The following is a 16352-nucleotide window of genomic DNA, read 5'->3' as shown; positions in this document are numbered from 1 at the left end:
ACGTACATATAAAGCACTTTTTCAACTTTCAAGTTTATTAATGAATACACATGAATACACATGAATAATGAATACAAAAGCTTTCTTTTAAGTGAATATGTGACTTACGGTTGCTTGGGTAAACCTTTCTGTTAGAAAGGCAACAGACACATTCCACGCGCTTGTACCGCTCAAAAGTGATTTTTATCCGTTCGCGTATCAAAAAATCTCAAAATTGTGTATAATTTTGATAATTCAAATCACACAAAACCAACGGAAAAAAGAAATAAAAGTTTTTTTACACATGTGTTAGATGATTTTGAAAATCAGTTTATTTGTTGAAAAAAGTGGTGTTTTTGACAACTCTTACAAAATCATTAATTTTAATATATGGATGATTTTTTTTTCGGAAATATTTTTAGTATGTTCAGAAGACAAAAAACACGGCTTCATTTTGTAGAAAAAAGAAATTGTTTATATCCAATATAGTTGGTTTGAAAAGCGAACAAAAACAGTCGCAAATGAGTGAATTCACGTCACAAAAAAAAGGAAGTTTTTAATTTTACGAGAAAAATCTGACTTTTTTTGAAATAAAAAAATGAGATTTTCTTTAAAAATGATAAGACAATTCTGAAACACTAAAATTTATAGAAATCGGTTGGAATCTAGCTGAGTTTCAACAGCGCGAATGAGTGAATTCACGTCACAAAATTTGATTTTTCGTTAAATTTTATATGAAAATGTGCTCTGAAAGCTGTTTTGACCCTCCAGATGGTCGGATTTTGACAAATCGAGCATAATTTAGTTGATTTTTTAATAAGTTCATTATTTTCAAATAAAAATACAAAAAGATTGAAAAAAATTTTTTTTTGGTGAATCATTAAATAAAGACAATAGTTATTTTAACATGTGATCCCTCAATATGTTGCTATTCAAGTGCCAATCAAAATAAGGAAAAAGTTAGGTGCAGATACTAAAAATTTATGATTGTAAAAGTCGGAACAACAAAATATCGTTTTTGAAAGTCTACATAAAATTTGAAGACTCCAAAGAATGGTGCAGTATAACCACAGTATAACTTTTTATTTCGTGAAGTGAATTCAGTCAACTACCCTATTCTGTTTGAACTGAGTGAATTCACGTCACAACTTCAAATCAGCATAACTTCGTTCGTTGTCGTTCAATCGAGAAGCTTTGTTCATCAAATTGTGGGTAATTGTTTTCTCTACAACTCATTCGAAGACACCGGTATTATATTTCCACAGAGAGAACAGGAATTCAAAAATGTATGTACTAAAGTCCGAAAGGGTTAATTCTAGCGTGAATTCACGTCACAAAAGTAATTATTCACAACAAAAACAACTTAAATTTTAAAATGACCAAATTATATTCATTTTGAAGGAAATTCAATTTGCGACCGTTTGCTACAATTTTTTTCATTTTCAAGTTAGTTGGTTGACTTCTAGAACGATAACAGTGCAGAAAAGTCCGGAAAAGCGATTTCACGTCATGGTGGAATGTGTCAACAGATTAATCATGGTATTCAACCAAGTGGAAAAGTTACTATTATTCTGTTCATATCATCATAAAGTCTGAAGTTAAATGAAAACGAGGAATCCTTAGCCAGAAAATCCATGTTTTTCTCCGTATTCATTCATTGTTTCCACCCGACACTAAACTGTAGCAAAACAAGTTGTAGGTACTGCTGTTTACGTAATCTAAATATGCATATAAGTAGCAACTGCACTCACCTGTCTGCTTTTCGGCCGGTTTCAGAGTGTAGGCCTGCATCTGGATCGGTTCGCTGCGGCCTCGCATGTTGGTCGCGTAGATGACAATCCGCAGCAGCCGCCCGGAATCGAGGCCCCCGACGGTGAAGATTGGAACCCGGGAGGACACATTGGCCAGGAGCATCAGCGTCTGCTGATCGTAGATCTCCATCACGAACCACTGCCGCTGACCGCCATCGAATCCTGCCGGTGACGAGAACAAACCAGACGGTTCTGGGTGAGTTTGAGAACAACAACGAATTAGAATACACATAGTAGATACATCTCGCCAAGTGGAGTTGGTGGGGTTTGGGGTTTGGTAAATAGTTACACTTTGATGGAGGAAAAAGTTGGAGGTTGGACCCCGATGCAGAGAATTATTACATTTCGTTGCAATTTAGTTTTGCGCATTGGCTCGGTTTTTCTGGTCACGCAAAACAAGGTCTCATTTGACACGCATAAATTGAGTTTTTAGTCCGGCTGACCGCCATTTGGTTTCGCTAAAATAACAATCGGTTTGATAGGCCGGTAAATTGGCTTTCATGCACTGCCCCGAAATTGAGAGACCGTGCCCCGGTTTTTCAACCCTCCCAAGCTGGGCCGGAAAATTGTATGATTCGATTAATTTATGTGACACGGGGTTGTGTCCCGGAAATTTGAGAGCTACAAGCGGCCTGTGTGTCGCGATCCAATGCCGAAATTGCGATAAAGGCTCACCGAGACCACTTAGAAGGATTGAAAGTTTTACCGGGAAATAATTTTCCAGCTTCGTTGATATCATTACTGGGCGCGCGGATTGGAAATCGATTTTCGAATAATTATGTCATTTTTCGATGTTCTTTCCCCCAAAAAGGAAGAGGCTGTCCGTATGTTCGTCGATACTGTCATTATGAATTCCGGAAAATTAAATTTTCGCAGGATGAAAGGAATGTCTGGTTTTTGATGTTTTTTTTTAACCTGGATAGGTTAAAGGTTGCTAACGGATAAATCATTTGTCGAATAATTTGATCGTAATATGGTCATTATTTCATTGTGGTGTCATCAATAAAAAGGAAAATAAGGAACCTTTTAATTAATATATCGCTGGTGGATTACAGATACCTCATTCGAGTTTGAATCTTCTTTGGCAGTTTTCATTGTAACACTTTTTTTATGACAATGTAACAAGAACCAAAAAAAGCATGATTACCAACAATCTCAAATCATAACGAAACCTCAGAGAATTAGTATAACGACTTTGATTACTAATAAAAAAAACTAGGAACTACTCATAATTTTTCAACTTATTCCAAAGACACAGTCAGTAGAAGTTTTGTAAAAATAATAGATCCAACATCAACGTATTGAATAGATTAAGGGAATAGATTCATAGATGATGAACATTGAATCAAGGAAACTTAATAAAAATATTTAAACCCACATTTTCAAAAAACCTTGATTAGTACATAATTCAGAATTGAAGTTTTTACATCTAAACGTATGTTTACAGAAAAATTCCTTATATGGGAGGAAGAGTACGATGCTATCCTTCTTGAATCAATTCGATCTCATAAATAGTTGAAAAAAATTTGAAATTATATCGTATGGGTCATTTTAAATTTCAACTGAATAGTAAACAATATTTCACCAATATTGAAAAGTACTTATGGTTGTGAAATGATACTTGTTTTACCGACAGGTTTGTTCATAAATTTTGGGACTGATTTTAGAGTAGGGTTTGTCGAATTTTAACTTTTTTTATAATTTAAAAAAAAAATTAAACTAGTCTCCAAATTTTCTATTTCGTTCAAAACGAACGATAAATTTTTTTTGCAGATTTTTAAAATGAGATTCAGGTACCCCGGTTTTAATTTTTAAATTTGTAGATTGTTCGGAAAATGTTTTTTTATGGTTATTCACTTTTTTTTCATGAAATGAAAACTAGTAATTCTCTGTCCAATTTTTAGAAATATAGTTTTAACTAGAAATATATTGATAATAGAGTCTTAAAATGTTTTTTTTTATTGCGAAATCAGATAAGCATGGGATGAATAAAATAAGGTTAGCGTTGAGCTAAGCAATCTATTTCCAGAACTGAAGGGAGCGAGTATCATTCTATTTGGTGAAGAAAACGTGATTTTTTACCCTGTAAATCTCAAATAAGAATTAACTTATACTACTTATACATTTCAAAAATTTACTCCTTATTCGAATAGGTAGACAATAAATATACATAGTCTCTAGATTAAGGTTGCCAGATTTCACGGTTTTATCTGGGTTTGCCCGGATATTTTATACAATATTTGGGAACAGTCTAGCCCGGCCCGGTTGTCCGGATTTCATTGAAAAATGCCCGAATTTTGCCGGATTTTTTCAACTTTAATTGGTTAATCAAACAAAAAAAATGTGTTGTGAAAATTTTTTTTCAGCCAAATTTTTTGAGCAGATTTTGTAAAAATAATCACGGAAGGCTTTTTCGAAGCCTAAAGTACGATTTAAAATCTGTTTATGAGTTTTGATGAAAAAATTATTTTTATCAATTTTTTTTAATCTTGATTTTTGTTGAGTAATTTCTGGGTTTTGACAAAGTTTTCCCGGATATTGCCCGGAATTTTGATCGTCAAATGAAATGCCCGGATTTTGCCAGGTTTTTATAGAAAATTTCCCGGTTTGTCCGGGCCAGATACGTGCTAAAAAAGTTCTGGCAACCTTACTCTAGATTGCGGTCAGTGAAGTTATAGATAATTTTTGAGGTTTTAAATAACTTTTGTACGACACAATCTTAAATTTTTTTTGTTTATAGACAACAAATTACAAAATATTCGCTATGCAAGTTTCTTTTAGAAGTCTTAAAATTGATTTCCAAAAATTGTTTTATTTTTTTCCTGTACTATTGTTTCTTATACTTCATTTTGATTAACGAAGCAGCCATCATTTTGAAATATCTTTTAACCACCCTTTTAAATGTTCATTTTTAGAAACCGTTGTTTTTTCTTTAACTGATAATGAAAAAAACATCAGGGGGGGGCTTGGGGGAGCTAAGATACATTAATAAACTTAGCGCATTTCAAATTGATGAGCCCATCTGGGAAAATTTGGCAATGCATAATTTGTTACTCAATTAAAAAAAATGAATTCTAGAAAATCACCAAAAAACTAATGCCATACTAAAGTCTACTATCCGTTCAAAACCGAAGATCATAAAAAAACTGTCGGTATGAAGTATGTAATTATCCGTATAAATTTGTTATTGTAAAAAGATAATTTGATTTTTTTTATATCATTGTTCAGAAATGAGAAGTATTTAATAAAAAATTATAATATTTCATACATTTAGACATTTTGTTCGTTTTTTTTGTCTGAAATTTACCGCTAATGTTAATGTAGTTGGTTTGCTTCAAAGTTTTTTAGCTTACCCACCTTGACAGTTAATCTTAGGGATTTCCAAATAGACTAATAATTTGCGACAAAAGGGTTCAGTTTTTCTCAAAATTTCATTCAAGTTAAGGTGTTTTTCTGACTAAGCAATTTTCTGGCTATGATTTTGGATGCACGCTCTGAATGTACTCGACATTCAAGTGAAAAATATATTATAGGAGAGTGGAGAATCATGGGCCATTTTTTTTCGATGCTCCATAACTTCTTTATTATAAAAGATAAAATGAAAATAAAAAATTGTATGGTTTTTTACACTTTCAAGGTATAATAAGGTTTTTTTTTTTAAATTTTAAATAAGTTATTTTCCCCAGATTCTGACTGTTTGAAAAAAAGCAATATTTTTTTGGATTTTGAAAAATAGTGGGGAATCGTGGGCCACCAAATCCAAATTGATCAAATAACATGCAAAGTTTATGTATTGACCCAAAACTTTGATTTCCTAATTCATTTCGTTATTTTAAAGCAATTTCAGATGATGAAATAAAAATGAGAGCTGTGTATGATCGCATAGATTCCAAAACCTTGCTCGCGAACGTTTTGGCAAAATTTCTTATATAGGATGGACAAATTATTTTTCATAAATCTTCATTTGGCATAAGAAAACTTTACAGATAGATAAAACGTATTTTAAGTTCTGAATGTGTATAAAAATATAAAAATATAGGTGATTCAAGATGTGTGGCCCACGATTCCCCACAAGCTATGATTTGCAAATTGATTGTGTTTGAGTGACTTATTGATGTCTCATCAAAAATTCCTTTTCCACGTGAAAGATCATGACAAAACTAAGATCATAAGCGTATGAGCATATTTTTGTTATGCACTTCAGGTTCTCTATCGATGAAATTAGCGGGTGTTTTTTTAATTATGTAAGGAAATTTTTCTAACTTATTTTAGCTTGATAAAAAAAAGAAGCATATAATGCGTATTCCAGTCAACAACATATAGGAATATATGCTCACGCAAAGCGACGACGATGACAGTTGGTTTGAGATTTTTATCTCAACACACATCTGAGATATTAAAAGTGGCCCACGTTTCCCCATGGCCCACGATACCCCACTATCCCCTACTTTTTTCCTTAAAATTGCAACTGCCAGCTGATATTCCAATAATAACGTGTATTTGAGGCACAAACATAATCAAGTCTTGTAAAATTCTAAAAAGCTGAAAAACCACTAAATTGTCCCAAATTTCTGTCAAATAAAAAGTATGGTTGAAAATGGTTGATGAAATAGTTTTGAGGTAAGTATTATGAATATCAAGAGAACAATGCTTGAATACGAATTCAAATTAATGATTTTTTTTTTCAAAACCTGTACTTAATAAAATCTGTAAAATGAAGTAGTGCTCTTAGTTTCGATTTAAGGATTTTGAACTGAGAAAATGTAGTTTAAAAAAATTAATTCTAAGTCGAGATTTTTAATATATTTAAAAAAAATTTTGATCTGAATACGAAACAAAATATAAAATTTGATATTTAAATTAATAACATATATTTTAACTTTATTCGTAAGCATATTTTTCGATTGACAATTTTAGTAAAATACAATAATGATCAATGAACAGCACGTTTACATCGTATCCCACGTTTCGGCCTTCTTCTAAGGAAAGTTTCTTATTTTATTATATTTTATTTTGTTTCTTATTTTTTAAAGTAATAAATGTTTAACAAACTACTTTTAAGAAATATCGTGCTGCACTTACTACCTAGTTTTGAAGAAAAATTTTGAAAAATCTCGATGACAGAAAGAGAAATGCGCTGGACACGAATAGTACAGAAAATTTTGTTGTTTTCATTCATATATTACGAGTACCTAACAGAAATATTTGAGAATTACTATCTGAATTTCAATGAAATTATGATCAAGTTACCAAAATAACATTTAAATTTAAATTTTGCAAATCGGTTAAATTACGAATGAGATTCAGCGCTGCAAAGTGAAGATTTAACTTGCTTTTATAGTAAGATTTTTTTTCCGGAAATTTCAGGTTAGCAAACATAACTCTCATAAGACCCTCAAATTTTTGAATATATTTGAAACAGTTTATTTTATTAACAATTTCAAAAATCATAAAATGGTTCCATTGCGCCTAAGTACTCAGCATATAGGGGCTGCTTTTCATATCTAGTCTTTCTTTCGAAGGTCCTCTGGTCAAGGCGATCTGCTAAGTCTAATTGATTTTGATTTTTAGATTAAATTTAGATTAAATAATAATTCTTAAATCATGAAAATCGATCAAGATTTGATATTAGGGGAACAAAATCAACTTATTTCTCAAAACCATAGAAAAATAATTTGTCTATCATATGGTTTTGTGAACATATTTTTAATGGACACTTTTACATTTTAAAATTAGTGTAAGAACCGTGCTCTGAATAATATTTGGCATTACTTAGACGGCTCCAACAAATGACTTTTTACTCCCATATATTTTTTTTATGTCTTTTGGGTCACCATGCATCAGTTTAAAATTTGCAGTGTTCGGCATCGTTAACTGAAAAATTAGCGCCGCTAATTTAATCGCTAACTCATTCAAAGTTAGCGATCGCTAATTAAATAAGCTAAATGTGTCGAAAAATTAATCGCTTTAAGCTTAAATCGCTAATCGCTAATAATTAACTGTTGACCAACATTAAGGCCGGAACAAATATCAAATTTTTCTTTTGTAACGCCCTTCTCCCATTCGATTTTTCCAACTCCCCAAAGGGGGAATAAATAAATTTTCAAGTATTTCATATCGATAAATTCGATAGATTGATCGAGTTTTTATACAATTATTTGAGCAAAACAAAACTGTCAAAGATGGGAATTTTATAACCTCTCTGTATTCTCCAAAAAAAAAAACAAATATCCGAGTTTTCGAACAACTACAAGAACAAAAAAAAACAGAATGTGGAAGATGGAAGCTGTATTTTCTTTTTTAAAATTTAGGTTAAAAATAAACTCGATTAATCGGTTTTGTGCAATGTAGATAATATGTTATTTCGTTGCATACAATTTTTGTGTAATTAATTTTATTTTGTTGTTTTTTGCATTATTTTACATTATCCTCATTTTAAATCTTTAACCTGTTTTCCCCTTTTTCAAACTCGCAGGGGCATTGTCAAACGTGAACATTTTTACAATTTCTGTGTGAACTTGTTATCTTCTTCTGTAAATGTTGAGAAAAAAATGCTAGAAGAGGGAAAAATTACAGTAAATACATATTTCCTCCAACTCCAGTACGCATTCCTCTAGTGAATCTAATGAAGCAATCAAAATAATGCGAGATGACACCTTAACTTAATTGATGACAAAAAGTTTATTCTATTACTAATAATTTGAGAGAATAATCCAGATATGCCGGAGTTAGCAGTCTTCAGTTAGCGGAACCCAAAAATAGCGGAACTTTTAAATTCGCTAGATCAATCAAAACCTAGCGGCAAAATTAAACCGATAACGACAAGTTAGCAGACTAACTAGCGATTAGATTTCAATGAAAATAACTTAAAAATTGCAGGTTTTGCTGGGTATGCCAAGCAGTAAGGCTATGCAAACCAGTTTTTTTGCAATTTTTTTTTAAATTTTCATCCTTTGGTGAAGCTGTTTTTAAACAAGCAGTCAAAAACGCTATGATTAAAAAAAAATCTTGAATTTGTTTTTGCATAACATCGAATATCTTTTCTGGAGTAAAAGTTAGGTTTAAGGATTGTTTACATGAAATGTACTGCAAAAAATTAGGAATATTTAAAATTCAAAGATCTATGTTTTAGAACTCTACATATCTGGTAATTTTTGAATGAACTTTTTGCTATCCCATATAAATTTGCATACAAAAATAAAACTCGTTGCGCTGTTTCAACACTTTATGAATCGATTCCAAAAAAATTATTTCTATTTGTGGCTGTGAAACCAACCCAAAAAAAGTAATGGGAGGTGTAAAAATATATTAATTTGAAATTTTCATAAAAAGCTTGCAGCGGTCTTATGCGCATACAGCCGATTGCTAATGAGCTTATCAATCCAGTTTGAGAAAAATACGCTTTAATTACATAAAAAAAAATACAAGCAAGGTTTTCCATCATTTTAATGTTTTACGTTGAATCATTCAAATCATGTGTACAGAATCTCTTAACAAAAATGTGATTTTTTCTATTAACTTAGTTGAAAATCAGAAATTCAACAAATGGAAACTTTTTTATTTTCTTTATTTGGTTTTGACCGAAGAAGTTTATAAAAACTCTTGACGATCCCTGGACGGTGTTAGAATTCCAGGGTTGTGTCTGTACTTATGAGACATGTACTTCAATTTAAAACACTTCCGTTACTGCCGTTGGTAAAACAGTAAGAATAGGAAGGAAGAGATGGAGATTAAGGATGGAGTTTTAGCAAAGTTATAAATGATAAGGTATTGATTTAAGAGTCGGGTTTTTAATGCCCATATCAGACAGGTTAAAAGCCTCTTTTATTAAAAAAAAAAACAAGTGAACCACTAAAAATTTATGCTTTTAATCATTGAAATCTTGAATCTAAACTCTAATCATAATCTTACAGTAAAAATAGAAGAACTTAATACTGATTTGATAAAAAATGTCATATGAACGAAATATTACTATAAAATGGCATCCCTAACTATAGCAAAGAACCTGTCATATGATTTTTTTTTAAAATTCAGCTTTGACGTATGCTTCTAATCAGTTTTTCCATTTTCAAACTAATCATACAAAAAAAAAAGAAAGTTGGAACTGAAATATTGCCCAATGCATAAATATGCGCATTGAGCCCACCCGGTTACGGAAAACGATTGTTTTGATTTTTTTTTATAATATCGCTTTCTCAAAATGCAAAAGTTTTCAACATAATTTTTTTTTCTGATGTATAGAAAACAAATGTCCGCTCCTTTGTGTATAGATTTCAGAATTCCAGACACCTATCTATTGGCATATTGGATAAAAAAGCAATCCTTATTGGTTGGTCGCGGCTTTAAATTTTACCAAAATTAGCGCAGTATTTGACCATAAGTTGAAACTCATGTATCAGCCAATTATAGATGCGTGTTGGCACCTTATGCTATGCTTTGCTTCGCCGCAATGCATAATTAATTGCCATTCCTAGCCCATCACAATGATATCTAGTATGATTAATTATCTTCGAAATGTAGTTCTGTAACAAATTTACAATAAAAAATTATCGATACTTGGAAGTCTTTTTAAAGCAAACACAAAACCAGTTGACCAGTAAACCCCAACCCGTAAACTAGGACCAAACCACAAATCAAAGCCATTAACAACTTATTGGATCAGAGGAAGTGGAAAGCCGATTTATCCGATTTTAAATTTCCATTCCATTGGATAACCACAAACCGGGACTTATCTACCCCCGCAGCCAGAAGAACAATCTTGGTCCATTTCCCAGTCCACTGACGGGGATTATCACCTACTCAGGGCAGCAGTAAACCAATTATCGTTCGTCTACAAGCCGAGTGAAAAATGAGCCGAAAAATATTGCTCATTACGCTTGGTCGGCCGTTTGCTGCGAGGAACAAATAACCTTTGGTTGTGTCGTAAAACACTTACTTGAAGCTGGAGCTTTCCGAAAAATTTGGTTTTTAAACGAGAGATCCAAATTTTATTTTAATTTCAACCGAAATTATTTTTCCACTAGAAGCTCTTTTAATGATTTTTTTATCAATTTTTCGTGTCCAGGACACCCATCCAGGATGTCCTGAAATGCTATCATAGATTTGTAAGTGGGTATTCGTTACCTGTTGGTGTGCCAACAGGAAAGTGCTTTAGAATTTGAAGGAAAAAGGCAAAAGTATAAGCCCTCAAACCCGAACGGATTCGCACCGGGCACGTTTGAGGTTAGCACCAGCACCCGGAATGGTTGGCAGGATACACGTAATTCAACGACTTTGCAGTAAATTAAAAATGTCACTAGATACTACTTCTTGTTCGCCAGATACGAAAGGAAGAAAAATGTAGAGAGAGAGAAAAAATAACGGCTAAATGGAAGCTGAGCTACCAAGGTACAATATTTTTCGTTGACTAGGATTAACTTTGCTCGGTGCGGAGATTTAGGATTTGTAATGTTGACATTGTATGACTGGTTGGCAGCTTTAGGTTTTTTAATGGCTACCCGGTTGATTTATGTCTGAAAGTGTCTGTTGAGCTTAGGTTTTTCAGGGTTTGTCTTGTTTTCTAAATGAAAAAAAAAAAATACCCAAAAACACTCAATATATAAAAGAGTTTAAACAGTATTTGCGAGTTTTTTAATCAACCCTGATAAAACAAATTTTATGGTGTTCTTTTGAGGACTTTTAAATTTCCAACTTTATATTATCCAACTTTATATTTATCCGTCTTGAAGTGCAGAAATATTTTTTTTCAGGTTTTTATGGATCATTATCATATTTTGATAAAATTTAGTATGAATTTAATCAAACAAACAACGATTTCTGGTTCTAAATCGCTCTCGAAAATCTGGAATAAAATCTCAAGCAGACTTTGATGTCCGAATCGTGAATCCAGTAACCAAAATGAGCGATCAATACCAAAATGATAGCATAATTTAGTAGCGCATTTCTCCCAAGAGCAGAACTAGGTTTTATTGAAGCAACAACATGTCGAAACATGATATCTAATCAATACCTAAATGAGGCATTGAGATCATAATGAAAGCAATATTTGGTTTTGTTTTTTTCCAAGATAACAAAACGAGGCATGATCAAGGTTTTACATATTATGATAGAGCAGAAAAGTGAGGTCAAAATAATAGCCTGATTTGGTATTCAATTTTCTGTGTTTTCAATCAGATTTAATAAGGTGCTAAATTTATATCGATCAGCAAATTTGTTCGTTATCGGCATAGTGCGTTTTGTGCATTTTGCAGTGTTGTTATTTCAATCATTGCAAAACTAGGCATCATTTAGGAATCATAATTTTGAAAACTGTAGTTACACCTGTATAAACCTCTTTTCTTCTATTTAACTATTTCTAACAGTTGTGTCGCTGCAACGGCTGGCACAAAGTTTCATGGACTTTTGGACTAGGGTAAAAATTTAAATTCTTCTAACGTCTACTTTCATAGAAATATAATGTGAAATTTTCACAATGACAAATTTCGGAAGAATATTATATCGAAAAATTATTATGCCCTCAAAACTCGTTAATTATGTTATAGCAAACTGAGAACTATATGTGGCATTTATAGTTTTGGTGACGCAACTTTTAATCTACAAAATAGTTAACGTAAACGGATTACTAATATACACTTCAACCACATGATGAGAGTACGACGTGATCACAAATCCTGTTTAAAACAGAAAACGCTGGTTATCGACTTAAATTTATTTTGGGTAATATGTTCCAAATTTAAACTTCAATATTTTTTTTAAATTTATACCAGTTTCAAAATTTCAAATCCAGAAAAAAAGAAAGAATGTGTTTATGTACATTGAAAGTTTTAATAATTGTCAATTCAATAAAACGGTGTTTCTAAACTAAATTGTGAAGAATTCCTTCGAATTTGTGGGAAATCAAATGAATCTTTTTTTAATTCTATTCTTAGGTTAACAATTCAATACTTAAAATTAATTGAAGTTATTTTCATAGTTTAAAGAAACTTTTCTCAAAATTGTAAGAACAATTCAACGAAGAGTTCATACGTTCATCATTTACATAACAGAAGGTGATTTTCTTTATACGTTCTCGTTCATACCTCATTGATTTTGCGCCTTTCTGTATGCATTTATTATAAGAAATTGATAATGATTTTGGTTTAAATTGGTAATTTATACATAGAAACCGTTTTTCATCGAGAGGTTAGAATTTTTTCAACATTTGTTTATTTGAAAAGTTAGAAGATAAATCTTTCAACGGTTTATTATGTTAAGAAGTTCTTTTTAAATTTTATTTGACTTTGCTACGCTTAACTATTAAACCTACAAATTATCCTTATATGGATTCCCTTCAGTTTTTTTCAACATAATTTGAAAAACTTGGTTCTTGAATTTAATTTTAATGAAGATGTTTGATCTGAGATTGGGTTTTCTTATTTAATTATTATTTTTTCTATCCGTAATTGAGAACGATATTATTTTAGGAAAATTGTATTCCACAATGAATTGACTATTTTAATTTAATGATTGTATACATATAGACGTTACAGTGTGCGGTATAAGACAATGTTTAATCGATATTTCCTTCATTTGAGTCGGAAAAAGGCAATAAGTACGAACATCGGAAGGTATGCACATAATAATATTGAATTCGGAAATAACCTGTAAATATTAAGGCGATATGCATTAAAGGTTGGTAAAAACCGCACGTTTCGACTAATCAACTCTTTTTTTTCAATACATTTTTAGAATTCGGGTTATCAATCCTTTATGTATTATAAAATGATACAAAATTCTGCTAGCAAAGTTTTCTACAATTTTGCTCGAATAAAGGTGGTACAATAAAAAATTGTGTTCTCAGTTCAGGTTCAGACCAAGGTTGCCGAAAAAAATTCTGTGTTGTTCAGAAAAATAATTCTGACTTTCTGTGATTTTACCCAAAAATTCTGTGTTGGATTTCTGTGATGCTATTTCTTTGAATTTCATAGGAAATTCATGGTAAATTGAGTCTTTTTCACTTTTAAGTTGGGCCAAATCTATTACCATTACTAATCTTATCATACTTTTCAAATTCAAAGTAAGAAATCTAAATTTTATACTGTCCAAAAAAATTATATTTTCGGAAATTCATTAAAAATTTAAAAATTATGTGAAATCTGTGAAAATTTAAAATTCTGTGTTCTTTGATACAGATTCTGTGATGAAAATCTGCTCAAAATTCTGTGAAATTACAGATTTTTCTGTGATTTCGGCAACCTTGGTTCAGACATATACGAATACCACGGTAATGCCAATTTTTGATAAAAAAAAGTTTATGATGCCTCGATTGGCCGGAATATTGAAGCAGGATTTGAAACCTTGATGCCAAGTCTTGGCAATGATGGATTATGTCACCATAACTCGTTTTAAAAGTAGACTTATCAAGGCATCATTAAGTTTCAGTGAAACCTCCACTTGGAATAATTTTGGCATCCATATATGGAAAGTTAGAGTCGACTTTGATATAGTTTTGCAATAAAAGTCTAATCGGGATATAAGGTACAAGTCTGAGTCAATTTGGGATCATTTTTCAATTTCTCAAACCCTGGGGGAAACTACGTTTTGGTTCCAAACTCATCCATGATTTTTTATAGAATTTTCCAGTAACGTTCACATGAGTAAATTTGAACTTCTAGGTTAGTATGGGAAAATTAAATACTTTTCAAAGTTCAATTCAGTTCAATAAGGTACAACGGAGCAAGTGCAAACGGATTTCACCATAGTTCAACTTTCTTATGTCCTAGAAAAATATATTTGTTTTCAAAAATTATCAATTATCGTTCGTTGCATTGCTCAAATAGTTCTTTACTAATAGCCGTTGAAAGCGAAAAAATCAAAAATGTTGATAAAAAGCAACGGCACTTTTGTAAAAAAAAAATCCCCGTTTATGGGGGCAAGTGCAAACGCAAAAACTTTTTTCCAAACTAATTCACTTGCTTATTTTTGGTAACAGAAAAAAAGTTGAATATTTGCACTTGCTTCGGTGTACCTTGCATTTCAAATTTGCCTTTGAAAAACGAACTGAATTAGCCAAATATCCATATGATTACCTTTCGGGTTACTCACAATGTTCCGAAAATCAATCATTTTCAAAATCGAAGGATAAAACAAGCACGCAGAGGTGGGCGTTTACCCTAATAGAAAAGTAAGGTGAAAAAACCATGAAGTTCATTTTCACTCTATCGTGGATTTTATGGTTGATAATATGAATAACACGGTATTGAAACCTTGAATGCACTGTCAAATTCATCGTTTTTTAGTATGATATTCATGGTTTTGGCACAAATTACCATGAAAAAGAGGGGTTGTTAAGCAACTCAACGATGGAAAAATCAACTTTTTTTTCCATACATTTGAAAACACAAAACTCTTTTTCCAAGCATGTTTGGATGCCTGGGCGTAAAAATCGAATCCATTCTCATCCGACCGTCGCAATACTCTCGTACGATGGACCCTGCAGAACAGACTTTGTATCAGCTCCTAAATTAAAAAAACAAATAAATATTGTAAATAAAAAAGACAAAATTATATAGTCTTGAAAATTACTTACCGTACGAATTTTGGTTTGAAAATTGTCGAAAACAAAAAAAAAAAACTGTCCGGATAAATGGCGCGTAAAAAAAATCTGCACACGAACAATTTATTTTATCCCTCAGACCGAAAAACGATTACACTGTTACACGATTGCAACTGTGATGCGTCATGAATTGACAGTAGATTTTACGGTTACTTTGAATACCATGGTGGTTTCAAAATTTTTGAAAGTTGATAAAGATTTTGAAATTAGGATGAAGTTTATTGTTAAGTTGAATATTGCCGTTTGGTTATATTAATACCATGGTCTTTGCTATTCGGGTAGTCTAATGGCGAACGTCTTTAGATTTTAAGTCAGATGTTTATTGATCACTCAGGCAAATTCTCATTATAATTTTCTTAAGATACGTCTTATGAACCCCTTAATTGCGTCCAAACTTATTTTTCATAAGAGTCTTATAAAATTCTTTCAACTTTCATACGAAGTTCTTATGAAAAATAGAAGAAAAGGCATTGTGGAAAAATAATGAACACATTCATTCCATCAGTCAGTTTTGAATCGCCGAACGAAGTTGTGGAATTATTAATTTTATTCATCTAAATGGTAAGTTTGAATTAAAGTTTATTTTTTGTGATCGTTAAACATATTTGTAAACTCTAATTTGTTTTTTTTTTACTTTTAAGCACGTTGACCGGGGAAAAAAACAAGGTCAAAGTGCCGTATGCGGCCGTACAAATTTTTCGGGTCCGAGAGTTGATGTGCTGCTGATGGTGACCATAATGTATGTAATTCCAAACAAATTAGCCAAACAATTAAATTAAATTTAAACATCAATTGTTTTGAATTATTCTCATCAAACGTGACATATCCTGTTTTTATAGACCCTCTTATGAAAAGCAACAACCGCTCATTGAAGTAGGTGTTCATCTGCAGAATTCATTCGTGTCATAAGATAATCTTATGAATTTCAATGATTTTTTATGGCGCCACTTCATAAGAGAATCTTATGG

At 31.7% G+C, this 16352-nt stretch overlaps 1 protein-coding gene across 2 annotated transcripts in view; it reads right to left on the bottom strand.

Moving 5' to 3' along the window:
- Positions 1-16352, bottom strand: part of LOC129751670 (hemicentin-1) — a 1296938-nt gene that overhangs the window by 172512 nt on the left and 1108074 nt on the right. The window contains exon 14 of one of the 2 annotated variants that reach the window (XM_055747314.1): positions 1731-1982. In XM_055747314.1, the coding sequence (XP_055603289.1) occupies positions 1731-1982 (252 nt within the window). The remainder of the gene's footprint in view (positions 1-1730; positions 1983-16352) is intronic. The other variant, XM_055747315.1, reaches the window with a different exon arrangement.

Source organism: Uranotaenia lowii, chromosome 3 (genome assembly GCF_029784155.1).
Source record: "Uranotaenia lowii strain MFRU-FL chromosome 3, ASM2978415v1, whole genome shotgun sequence".
Taxonomy (NCBI): Eukaryota; Metazoa; Arthropoda; class Insecta; order Diptera; family Culicidae; genus Uranotaenia; species Uranotaenia lowii.
This window is presented reverse-complemented; position numbering and strand designations above follow the sequence as displayed.